Source organism: Limulus polyphemus, unplaced genomic scaffold (genome assembly GCF_000517525.1).
Source record: "Limulus polyphemus unplaced genomic scaffold, Limulus_polyphemus-2.1.2 Scaffold488, whole genome shotgun sequence".
Taxonomy (NCBI): domain Eukaryota; kingdom Metazoa; phylum Arthropoda; class Merostomata; order Xiphosura; family Limulidae; genus Limulus; species Limulus polyphemus.
Window position 1 is genome coordinate 17,506 of NW_013666098.1, and position 13,623 is coordinate 31,128.

The following is a 13,623-nucleotide window of genomic DNA, read 5'->3' on the forward strand; positions in this document are numbered from 1 at the left end:
AGATGTGTACATGCCCTGGTAGTGCTGTAGACAGAGATGTGTACATGCCCTGGTAGTGTTGTCAACAGAGATGTGTACATGCCCGGTAGTGCTGTAGACAGGTACGTTACATGCCCTGGTAGTGCTGTAGTCAGGGATATTAGGTGCCCTAGTAGTGCTGTAGACAGGGACATTATGTGCCCTGGTAGTGTTGAAAACAGAATTTGTTTGGCTTGTTTCAATGTTTTTCAGCAGGATATATACTAATTTAACAAAACCAAAAAGGTTTCTTATACTGCAATAGTGATGAAAAAGGAAATAGATTTTTTTTTTTTACATTTGTTTGGGTATTATCCCAAACCCATTTAACATTGGTGTGGAATAACATATGAAAAATGGAATTATTGCAGGCTTATCCATAAAGGTGGTTCAAAGTTGTTTTTTTTGACAACTTTAAGAACTACAGATCAAAAGTAAATATCTACAAGAAAATAGTGTCAAAAAGGTAACTTATACATTAATCCAATAACTGTTGAAAAACAAACTTTCTAGAAATGTTTGTAGGCATAAACCAGAAAAGTAAAACATATAACAGAATGCAGTAAATCATTAGTTAGGTATCCTTGCTGTTAAAAATATTTTCAGTTGTAATCCCAATAATACATCGCAAGATTAGGTTAATCCAAAATCCATACATTAAGCCAACTGTGTTGTAATCCCAATAATACCTCACAAGATTAGGTTAATCCTAAATCCACATACTATGCCAACTATGAAATGTAACGTTATAAAATTATTTAATCACTACTACCAGCAAGACTTAATGAATCTAACTATGGATAAGAACAGAGAAGTTACTTATATTCCTAAAAGATGTAGGAATTTCTATCACCATCTCAATTAATGTGACAAACTTGATAAATTAATTACATATGAACATTGACTAAAGTGATGTAAAACAATCAATCAAAATTATGACTAAATCAATTAATTTCATAAAAGTTATAATTTTCCTATATGAAACATATTTCTAATACATGCTTACCTCCTCTCACATTTATAGGTATTCTTGGTCGGTGCTGCACTCTATATGCAAAAAATTGTTTTGCATGGCACAAGCATTGCACTCCCACTACCTCACTATTGGCATGCTTCCACTGCATCTTACATGTAAATCATCATGCACAACCTTCCACCAATATGAATGCGATACAACCTTCTGACACATGTGGCTCCCTCTATTCAATTCTGCTGAACTATCAATTAAAGTTTAGGCAGAAAAGGAAGCACTGGCTTTAGTGGGGAAGGAAGGGTGGGAGGAGGGAAGTACCTTTTGGAAATATATTTTCAGTATAGGAAAATTATAACTTCCAATATAGTACATTACCTCTCCTCACCTATATAGCTAGAATCCCACATTGAATAGGTGGAGGGACTGGTGTGAGGAATATAAAGAAGCACCCTTCAAAAGCATCCGAAGAATATCCTATGCTGATGATCCTCTTAATAAAGAATCATCTGAGGGAGACCACACCACTGCTGTACCAGGTATACTCTTTGCCCAGTGTGCTAAGAGATGTCCCAGGCAAAGGCAGAAAAAGGGAGGAGCACAAACAAAAGGGAAAGAAAAGGATTTGATTGGAATCTGACCCACAAAAGAACATACTCTGAATCCCGATGAAGGGGGGCTATAGATGAATCCTCTACATACAGAAATATGGGGGAAAGCAAAACTAGATGTGTTCCAAGATGTAGAGCAGCTGGGCACAGCGGATTGTATGTGGCCGGTCAACTCCAGTCAGAAACCAAGCAATATCAGGAATATAACCACTGGTCCATGGTAGGTAGAGGGCCCACACCATCTTCACCTAAGTTCTGTAGAACGGAAGTATATACTGTACAAACCGATTTGTGAAGTGAGCACATGTGCACATTCCACAACTAACCATACCTTTGGGAACCCGACAACCGAATGACATCAGTAACAGGCAACACATGTGTGAGGACTTATGTGAATTGGTACTGCTCCAAATCCAAAACCAGTCATTGGGAACCGACATCCATGTGATGGTAGGATGAGGAATCCCAATCAAAGGGGTGAACTGCAATGTGACAGATTAACTCCAAAGCAATATCATCTCCTCAGACAGGACCGTACAGCATTGGAGTGCATCATGAACTTCTGGATAGTCACAGAAGCTGGGTGCAACATCAATCCTCAGAGTCCACCATACAGAGATGAAGCATATTTATTATTAGTCATGCACAACATCATTCTCTCAAACTTCCAGTTACCACTGCACAGAAGTGGATTACCTCTATAAATTATATGCAACCTCACCCTCCAGATAGTCACAGAAGCTGGGTACAACATAAATCCTCAGGAATGTCCAAGAATAAAGCACCTTTACTAATGTACATGTGCAACTTCATCCCTTCAGACAGGACCATACAGCATTGGAGTGCATCACTATCTTCTGGTTACCACTGCAAAGAAGTGGATTGCCCATACAAATGATACACAACCTCACCCTCCAAATAATCACAGAAGCTGGGTGCAACATCAACCCTCTGAGCCCACCAGACAGAAATGGTGATCATGAATGGAGGACCAGTGTCATCCACACCAGCAGAACACCACCACTCTACTCTCAACAGAATAGAGTTGTACATTTAGTTATTTGCATTAGATCATATTTAGGGGGATACCTCCATGGTCCACCACCCCAGCAGCTTGGAACTGGAAAGTGGCAAGGACTCCCATACTCCACTTGAAGAATAAGGGGGGATAAAATGCAGTGTAGAGTCCAGAAGAATGCCAACACCGAAGACAGTGCAAATGGGTGACCACAAAACCTTATTTTGAAAAGCAGACTGTCCCTGATTTATTCAATCTAAGGGAAGGCAGGGATGGGCAGCTATCCCCTTCTGCTTTATCTGTGTAAGTCGATTGGTTAGTGGAGTCTGGAACGGGCATACTTATGAAGCAAATATATCAGTAAGCAACAATCGCCACAGAGGGGAATCCTAACAGTAAAAAAGGAAGCATAAAAAAAAAAGATATCTTACCAAGTCACAGTCTTACCGAAGTTTGAAGGATGGTGACAGGCAGAAGATGGTATCCCAATGAGGAAGAAACAGCCACCTGATGCAATTAGTGGGAGATGAATGTATGAAAAGTAGTCCACATGTCCACTTGAAGAATTTCCTCCAATGGACTATAGAGATGAGATGCCAGGGAAAATGTAAGGTGCCTGATTTGATGTAACAACACCTGGAACAGATTTTGGAAGAAGAAGACAAAGAGCAATAACCCAACTGAATCAAAAGCCAAACCCAATTGGTAACTGTTGAAGGAGAAAGGTCACAAACAGAGGAATGTTGCCAGGGGGTGAAAAGAAAGGAATGAGAACCATAGAAGGAAGCCGTACGGGAAATGTAACAACAAAGAGCATGTGTGGGACATTGAAGCCTATCCGGATCAGAGTGGGAATAAAGGTGGGAGATGGAAGGAAGTAAAATTGGCGAGAAGGAAAGATCAATCTGGATAAAGGAGACCATATGTGGAATGGTACAGAGTGTGGGAGATGACAATGGCAAATATATCAGACTAAGAACATCCACAGGATTATAGGAGTAGGAAGTAGGTCGTAAGAGACAAGTGAAACAAAGAACAGGAGGACAAAGGTTCAAACAGAGGTAAAGTGAGGCCATGAAAAAAGACATCGACATACCAATCCAGAAGGATTGGTTAATGAGAAGGTCTACACATCTGGAAGGAACGTAACAACATGGAGAGGATAGGGGAGGTAAACACAAGATGGTACCAGGAAAAACAGAAGGTGTGTGATAAGGCTGCTCGATATCCAGTGATGGACGAGGCCAAAGTCCCATGATCAAACAGCCAAGTGAAGAAATTGGTAATAAGAGGAACAATGGATTGAGAAGGGGGACAACCCTGATGTAATGACCCATTGCAGAAGATGTTCCATTTATGTTGATAAACTGTAACTGAGGAAGGGTGAATGGAACAAGCTAAAAAGGAAGTGACCTGCCAAGACAATCCAGATCTCCTCATCAAGGACCTGATAAATACCAGGCAGGGTAGGAAGTGCAGGATGAAATACTGGTGACCGAGGTTGGTAGAAAATGGATGGAGTCAGAGGAAGTGGCAACGGAGGGGCAGTACAGAGTTGAAGTAGTTGAGGAAACCAATGTTTGGCCAACCAGTAAGGAGCAATCAGAATAACCACACACAAAATGGCATGGATGATTGAAATCACCCTGGGAAGAAGAAGGATTGGAGGATAAATAAAAAGGTATTGGTTGGTAAAATCCTGGCTGAATGCATCAACAGCTAGGGTTTGTGGATGATGAACTGGAGACCACAAAAAAGGTATTTTGCAATTGAGAAAAGTGGTAATGCATGCAGATGAGGCATACCCCACTGTGAGCATAGCTACCGGAAAATATGTGGATCGAGGGTCAACTCCATTGGATAAATTTTGTCCAGTCTGGAAAGACAATCTGCTACGAGGTTGAAAGCACCTGGAACATGATAGCTGACAGGCTTGATAGCTCATGTGATAGAAGATTCTAGATTGCCTCATTTAGACATTGACTGGAAATAGGTATCCCGAGGTAATGGAAAGAATATAGGTACGGGAGACAATGGGGTAGAGAAAGGAATTGGATGACAAGTCCTTGTGACAAGACCTGAAGAACCCAATGATTGGTAACAAATTCCCACCATATGTGAACAAAATCGGTCAAATGAACCCACACCAGACCAGAACCCACAGGATAGTCACTGGTACTGCATTATTAGAAACAATGAACGGTAGAACTCTTAGTGGGAAAAACAGGTAAAGGACAGGAGGGTGTAAGATGTGGAACAGGAACAGGGGTTTGGAAGGGCTCAGATTGAGACAAACAAGCAACCAAGGGCAAAAGAGTTGAATGTTGCCTTACAGATTCCACACAATTCCAAAGATTTAGGAATATCCCCCAAACTTAACCCTTGGAGAAACAGAACAATCTGCAATTCCCAAAGGTAAGTTGACAGTAAATAAACCTGGCACAAGATAGTGTTCCTCCACAGAAGGTCCCAGCAGCAAAGAAACCACATGTGCAGAGAGAGAGCTGAGGAGGACAATCGCACTAATGTAGAGGTAATGAGAGAGAAGGTATTCCTTGAAAATTGCTCAGGAGAACAGTGGATTGCCTCAGAAAGGAGGTGTATGGTAGATAAGTACCATAAGAAAGTCATAAAGGTAAGACAAAAGCAGGAAAACTAGGCTTGGGATCAAGGGACAGGACCATCAAGGTCAGCCCTACAAACTGGCAGTAGTGATTCTAACTTTTGAGAATCAAGATAGGAGTAATCTGCCTGATGGTAAGCCAAGGCAAACTGATCCATGGCTCTTGGTGGGCGAGGCATGTTAGCACCACCTTGCAACTGAGAAATAAATTGCTCAGCATGAATCCCAACATCAGGGGGAGGGAATACCAAATACTGAGAGGAAGGAGTGTCACGAAATAAGGTAGGAACAGGATTATAGGAAATTGGGGAAATGGATAAAACAGAACATACCCGAGAAATCATGTCTAAGAAGGCTGAATTAGGCCTGGCAAATTCCATAAGAGAGGAGTGGGAAGGCATGGCATAATTGGGAAGAGGAAAAAGGCAGTCAAAATCCTCATCACCAGAAACAGGTTCGGCTAGTTCAGGAGGAAATTGAACACTATCGGGAGAAGAAGGTCAACTCAGATAATGTTCAATCTCCTAATGAATAAAGACTGAAAGTTCCTCAATCAAGTTCCCCAGCCTGAAGCTTGAGTAATTGTGGTAAGAGCAGGTGGTATAACCTTCGAAGTGGTAACATGAACTTTGGTATTCATTAAAAAAAGATGAAATACTGAAAGTTATTCAAATGAAAAAGAAGAATAAGTAAGGTAAGTTTGCACAAAAAACTATAAAATTGAAAACAATGATATGATATTAATAAAGAAAAAATGTATCTTGACTGTAGCACTGCCAAACGAGAAGTGATAGTTCAGTAGAATCGAACAGAGGGAAACATGTGTCACACTTTTTATTGGTGGAAGGCTGTTGCATGACAGTTTGTATGCAAGACACAGTGAAACCCCAATAATCGTGGGTAGTGAAAAGGCAAGTTTTATGGAATGCAAAAAATTTTGGCATATAGGGGCAGCACTGAACAAGAATCACTATATATGTGAGGAGGTAATGTATCATACCGGAAATAATTAACTAATTAAAATTAGGGTTTCCAATTATCCCAACTAACCAAAATACTGTCATTATGATTTATCTTTATTATTTCTGATTAATTCAAGATTATTCAGCTTAACTAATCAGTCATGACTCCTGCAAATCATCAACCAATCGAAATTAGTGTTTCTGATTATATTATTAATGAGCATTCCATCTATCCAAGTAATTAAAATATTAACTATTACTACTTCTAGGCAATAGTATGCATGCATTCTGCTTATACAAAGCTCAAACATGAGGGTATGGCCTAGTGACTGTTGGTTACATAACTAGGCACAATGATACATCTTGTTCATGTTTACCTTATATATCTAAATTATATTCTAGCTTTAATGTAATTTATTGTTTACTTAATACAAGCTACAAACATAACCAGCTTGTACTGTAAAATGTATTAATTACTTTAATGTGCTTTTTCTAAACTTCCACTGGTATCAATAATTTTGTGCTTAAAAACTAACTATATTTATTTTCACTCAAGATGTTGTTCATTATTTTGTACATTTTCACACTGAATGGAAATAGATTCAAAATTATGAAACATTTGCATTTAAAGATTTATTTTATTATTGTGATTTTATTTTTATAATACCTCGATTTTCATTACATGAACCATTTTGATATCTGTAAAGAGGTTATCCAGTACGATCACAAGTTTCCTTGCCAAATAGTAAACATTGTACTCTCTTCATTTTTCTAAGATTGGAATGAATTTGTTTTAAATGAATTATATATATATATATATATATATATTTTTTACTACACACACTGTGACAACAATCTTTTCTAGTATTATCACATGAAATTTAAGGACAGTTATTTTTAATGAAGTAGTAGTTTATTCAACTTTGGTTGTCTTGAGAAAAGAAGAGAATGGTATTACTTGTATTTTAAGCTTGTTATAGGTTTCATACTACGTTGTGTTTAATCCTAAACTGGTGTACCTTAACACGTATACTGTATAAAAATAATATATAAAAAAAGAGAGAGAGAGAGATGAAAATAGGAAGATTAGTCTTATGTGAGAATAACTGATTAATTAAATGTAATTGATTAATGATTGTGATGATTTATCAATCAGCAAATTCTACTAATTTGCCAGCTCTAACCTTGTCATGTAATACAAATGAATTTCTTTTGTATGAACAGTAATTACCAACAAAATCCAAGTTATATCTAGAGCCACAAATTGCCAGATACAAATGCTTACTTTGGTAACATGAAAAGTGTCTTCAGTCAATTCAAGAAAACTTAATTCCCAACATAAACAGGTTTCAACTTGAGTCTATGCTAAAACTGAAGTACTTCAGTCCATCAAATTGGCTTTGTAAGCATAATAAAGTCAGTAATATATGATAGTAATGTCTTGTAAACATTTACTCTGGCACATATTTTTTATAGTAAAGCACATTCTGTGGCATACATTTAAGAAACATGGATACTCACCTATCATTATTGGAGTTTTTTGTCTCAGCCACCGAAACATGGATGGTCCAAAGTAGAGCAGAAAACCCAAAACAATAGTAACAATGAGGAAAGCACGCCTCGACCTACAGAACATGATAAACACATCAACATTTTAGATTTTATACACAGCTAATAACACTTTTGATTTCTAAAGATTTGGGGATAAACATTACAAATACTGATAACAAGAACAAAAAGTCATTCACACAAGTGAGTTAAGGAAGTGAGCAGCTCTAGCTGGCTAAGTTTAAAGAAACATTGTCATGCACACATGCATATGCAAAATTATTATGAACTAAGTACTTATTTACAATCTGATAATTTTTTAAAGAATTACTTGTTTTGATTATAAAATAAATATACTTAGCTGCTTATACATGTAATATATTTATCAAATGCATATCTTCTGCAAACTTTGATTTAACAACTGTAAATAATAGCCATATTGTATTAATTTGGGAAGGGGAGGGTCTCTGATTGCAATGATTAAACTACAACAGTGACTACTAGCTATATTGTTTGACTGGAGAGGGGGAAGGTCTCAAAATGCAATGATTAAACTACAATTGTGCCTACTAGCCATATTGTTTGACTTAGGAGGTGTGGGGGGGATCTTGGAATGTGATGATTAAACTACAATTGTAACTACTAGTCATGTTGTTTGTCTTGGGAGAGGGAGGGTCTCAGAATACAAAACATTAATTCTACTAAAGGTAGGCAGTTTCTTGATGTTTTTTTTTTCTTCTTTGCTTGTCCTCTGATGGTTTAATTCTTCTCAAGACTTAAATTCTAAACAAAAACAATATAAATTACAAAAGGCCATTAAAACAAAAGTGGCCTGTACTTTTGTGAAACATTAAACTCCAATCGTGTTAAATTGAATGGCTCATGAGCTCACTTACTAATTGTTACTAAAAGATTGAGATTTGTTATTAAATGTAAGAATAATAACTGCATGTATTAATGTTTCTTACCCATCATTGATAAATATACATTTTTTCATTTCATAATAAACATCATGTAAGTAGGTTTGTACTCGTACTAACCACTGCCGAGATCCAGTAATAAAAATTTATGTCAGTAAACTTATACTCAAAGGAACAATTGCAGTAAAAGTTATTATAGAACAACAAAATATACTTAACAGTTTGAGTCTTTACTCAAATATTATGGTTATATAGTTTGAGAGCAAGACTTCGATTTACTGATAAATTTATTAGAATTTTTAAGGTATTTTCTTGTATTTTAACCTGTCTATAAAATATCCTTCTGCGTGTAATACTTGACCAATTACAACCATTTGTTAGATTAACATTTTCTACACATACAAAGCCTGCAACTAATTACAAGACACAGTAAGTGAATTAACAAAATAAACATTAATGCTAAAAAATTACTAAGTTAAAAACAAAAGAATGGGAAGGGCTATATATTGCAATTGTTTTTAACAACAGTAAGAAATAAATATAAATATAAATGAGAATACACAGTAGAAGCAATATACTCTATATTTTATTAATCACTTTGTATAAGTTTTACATTTCTAGCAACCCTATGACATAAAAATTAAACTGATATCTTGTTACCTTAATTTATAAACTTGTTGCATGCTTATAAATGCAGAATATCAACTACTATATTCACAAGAGGAAAGCAGAATACAATTATAATGCACAAGAAGAACAGCAGAATACAATTATAATGCACAAGAAGAATAGTAGAATACAATTATAATGCACAAGAAGAATAGTAGAATACAATTATAATGCACAAGAGGAAAGCAGAATACAATTATAATGCACAAGAAGAATAGTAGAATACAATTATAATGCATAAGAACAGTAGAATACAATTATAATGCATAAGAACAGTAGAATACAATTATAATGCATAAGAACAGTAGAATACAATTATTAGGCACAAGAATAGTAAAATACAACAATAATTAGAGATGCATGGGTACCTGGCCAGATAATCGGCCCCCGACGGGGTATTGTACTAGCTGGTAATACTCGACCCTGGCCAAATGTCGAAGTTAAAAACAGCTGAATCTGAGTAATTGAAAATGGCATCTTAGCCCTAATCTTTGTGGCAACTTACGTGGTACTGAAAGTTACAGTCAATAATTGATTTAGTTGAAAAAACGTGTTCTGAGCAACAAAGACCGACTGCCCACTGAAAGTCAGAGAATCAGAGAACAATAGGGGTTAATAACAGATATGGCTTGAGAAGTGGATTTCTGGGGAAGGTGGGGGTTTTGAGAACAATAGAGGTTAGGGCTTGAGAAGTTGGGGCTAGTCATTGAAAGTTAAAAGTAAAACTTGAATGTTCTGTTGGTGATTATTTGGTAAAATGTAATAAACATCAATTTTTTTTTCTAATTTCTGTCTATGTCATTTATTTGGGAGGGAGAGAACCTGGTCCCGGTTCACATCTGGCCCTCAACGAAGTTTAGTGACTGGGTACCCATATCCAGTATTCAGCCAAATTTTACTACCTGTGCATCACTAATTATAATGAACAAGAACAACAGTAGAATACAATTCTAATGCACAAGAACAACAGAATACAATTATAATGTACGAGAAGAATAGTAGAATAAAATTATAATGCACTAGAAGAACAGTAGAATACAATCATAATGTACTAGAAGAATAGTAGAATAAAATTATAATGCACTAAAACAGTAGAATACAATTATAATGCATATGGGAAGAATAGTAGAATAAAATTATAATGCACAAGAACAGTAGAATACAATCATAATGTACTAGAAGAATAGTAGAATAAAATTATAATGCACTAGAAGAACAGTAGAATACAATTATAATGCACAAGAAGAACAGAATACAATTATAATGTATGGGAAGAATAGTAGAATAAAATTATAATGTATGAGAAGAATAGTAGAATAAAATTATAATGCACAAGAACAGTAGAATACAATTATAATGCACTAGAAGAACAGTAGAATACAATTATAATGCACTAGATGAACAGTAGAATACAATTATAATGCACAAGAACAACAGAATACAATTATAATGTATGAGAAGAATAGTAGAATAAAATTATAATGAAACAAGAAGAACAGTAGAATACAATCATAATGCACTATAAGAACAGTAGAATACAATTATAATGCACAAGTACAACAATAGAATACAATTATAATGCACAAAGAGAACAGTAGAATACAATTATAATGCACAAGTACAACAGTAGAATACAATTATAATGCACTATAAGAACAGTAGAATACAATTATAATGCACAAGTACAACAGTAGAATACAATTATAATGCACAAAAAGAACAGCAGAATACAATTATAATGCACATGAAGAATAGTCGATTACAATTATAATGCACATGAAGAATAGTCGATTACAATTATAATTCACAGAAACAATGACAGAATATAACAATTCTATTAATATGGTAAAAAGAAAACTTAAAGTTATTCTAATGCATAGGTGGAAAGAGAATCTATAAATGATTTAATACATAAGTGTTTATACAAAAACTGATTCATAAATGGGATTGTTGTGACAAAACATAAATAGTGTACATCACTGTTGGAACGACCACAGATTCCAATATCAGAAGTCACATATCATCTTTTAGTTTTTAGTTATAAAAAAATACTTACGACATATAGCCATCTAGGACCCTTTTTAATTTTCTACTTATTTCCTGCATTTCCATTATTTGAAAAACCTAAAATAACAGTAAGAATAACAAATATCTCAACTGGCTCATTTGAAAAAATGACATCACACTTAAAAATATCTTTTACAGCATCTACATTGCTAGAAAGTCAATAACAGATAGCATAATTACAGATTTCTGATTTATGTCCTTTTATAAAATTCAATTACTTTATGCTACAAAGATCATTATCTATTAGAGAATTTGATTTGAAACTTGTTTGCCAGTTTTCAACTTCTTTAAATATTCCAACAATTTCAACATTTTGAACAAAATTACAATGGCATGTAGCAACTAAGTCCTTTTTAAAATCTAATTTCAATCTACATTTTTGATTCAAGACATGTTGAATTGACAAAACAGGAAATAAGGTTAAAAAAAGACAAATTATCAAATAAAACTGAAATGAAAAACAGTAATACATAGGATCACAATTTCTTTTTAAAATATTGAAAACAATCCATGCACTCAAGATTTCTGATCAGTTTCAACATGTTTAAATTATAAAATCCAGGGTATCCTACATAGTCTCAATCAATCAATTAGCAGCTGATGAAATATCATGGTGCATACTAAATTGCTCAGTTCAATGTTCAGAATGTTCTTCAAGCACTTTTAGGAAGTTACAGTCTACATCAAAATTAATTGGATTCCAGTGAAATTTTATAAAATTCCTATTTATTTATTCAACATATGAATGTAGACTAAGAAAAGAGAAACTTTATTTATTTATTGAGCTCAACTCCACAACATGCAATAAAGTTAGATATAGCTGTATATTCTGCAATTATAATATTTTCAAGTACTTTTGCAAAAAAAAGGCCCCTTTTCAAACACTTTAAATTCCATTCTCAATTTCATGTATGAACTCCGATAAACATCATGACACTTCTAATTTACATGCTGATCTGCCCAGTGTGTATCTTCTTCTATATACAAAGAGGCACCCTCTTCATACTGTCTTAGCATAAAGAAAACTAATAATGCTTGCAGTTGTCCCTGTTGTGGAAAACTCATTCTATTAGTTTTAATTTACAAAGTATTACAACTACAATTTTGTTTACATTTCCCAGACTATGTGGTACATATTCTAACAAAAAATCAACCCCAACACATTTGAGATATGACATCACATTCTCCTATTTCTTTATAAACAGAATTGCCTTTATTTACTCATCCTAATAGAATTATTATATTTTTAGTAATTTGACTGTTATCCATAATTAAGACCATTTATTATTAATTGTAATTATTATTGTACAATTTTAGCATCTTTTCTGGTGAAAGTTATTACATAATTTGATCCAATTTAACTTGTAATGAAAGATCATTACATCAATAATTTAACAATTTCTATCCAAGTAACGTAATTTTAGAAATAGTCTGACGATTTTAATATGACATACAGAGGTAAATAACTAATTTGTTTAGAAGGCTTTTAAAATGCTGCAGTGATGGAAACTTAAAAACAGACTGAACTTTCTATTCTGAGAATGAAGTGTTTCAAAAAGTGATGTCATCAGCAAACTAAAGATAACATTTGATTAAATAATTCATTTGTAATTTGTGAAAACAGCCAAACAGAAACAGCCAATTATCAGTATCAATGAAGATACAACTTCAAATGCAAATTAATTTTACAAGTAAATATTATTCAGTATCAACGAAGATACAACTTCAAATACAAATTAATTTAACAAGTAAATATTATTACTACATACTGAACACTCACAGGTCTCTCCCACTGACACAGTAGATAGTTTACATACAAATATTTTAAAATGTATTCCTAAAAGTACCTCGAACAAAAGTATTTATTATTACTTAAATTCAATTATATGTTGGTAACAAAACAAATTCCTCGAAATATTAAACAGCGAAAATACAGTTTTCATGAGGTTCATGATTCTTCACCTTCCAACTCATACACAAAAACCAGCGCCATCTGCTAGTTAATTTTCAGTAAGTATGGCCATCGCCCTCACCTGAAATAATCACAGTGGTTGAGCTGAAGTCACCTGAGCCACCTAACGGCAATTAAGTGTTAGTCAAACAATTGTTTTTCCATCAACATACATATTTATCCATTTGTAATTTCACCTATATTTCTTATAATTTTTACAGCTAAGTATTTGCTTAAAATTAAATTACTCAAAATTAATCAAAACT

At 34.4% G+C, this 13,623-nt stretch overlaps 1 protein-coding gene across 4 annotated transcripts in view; it reads right to left on the bottom strand.

Annotated features, from left to right (window-relative positions):
- The window catches only part of LOC106458572 (uncharacterized protein KIAA2013 homolog), a 30,746-nt gene extending 17,344 nt beyond the window's left edge, over nucleotides 1-13,402 (bottom strand). For 2 of the 4 annotated variants that reach the window (XM_013918090.2, XM_022384837.1), the window contains exons 1-3: nucleotides 13,369-13,395; nucleotides 11,396-11,463; nucleotides 7,724-7,827 (exon numbers count right to left, since the gene is read on the bottom strand). In XM_013918090.2, the coding sequence (XP_013773544.2) occupies nucleotides 7,724-7,827; nucleotides 11,396-11,463; nucleotides 13,369-13,380 (184 nt within the window). In that variant the 5' untranslated portion in view covers nucleotides 13,381-13,395. Of the gene's footprint in view, nucleotides 1-7,723; nucleotides 7,828-11,395; nucleotides 11,464-13,175 lie in introns of all 4 variants that reach the window. The other 2 variants (XM_022384839.1, XM_022384838.1) reach the window with 2 other exon arrangements.
- Nucleotides 13,403-13,623: the final 221 nt, after the last annotated feature.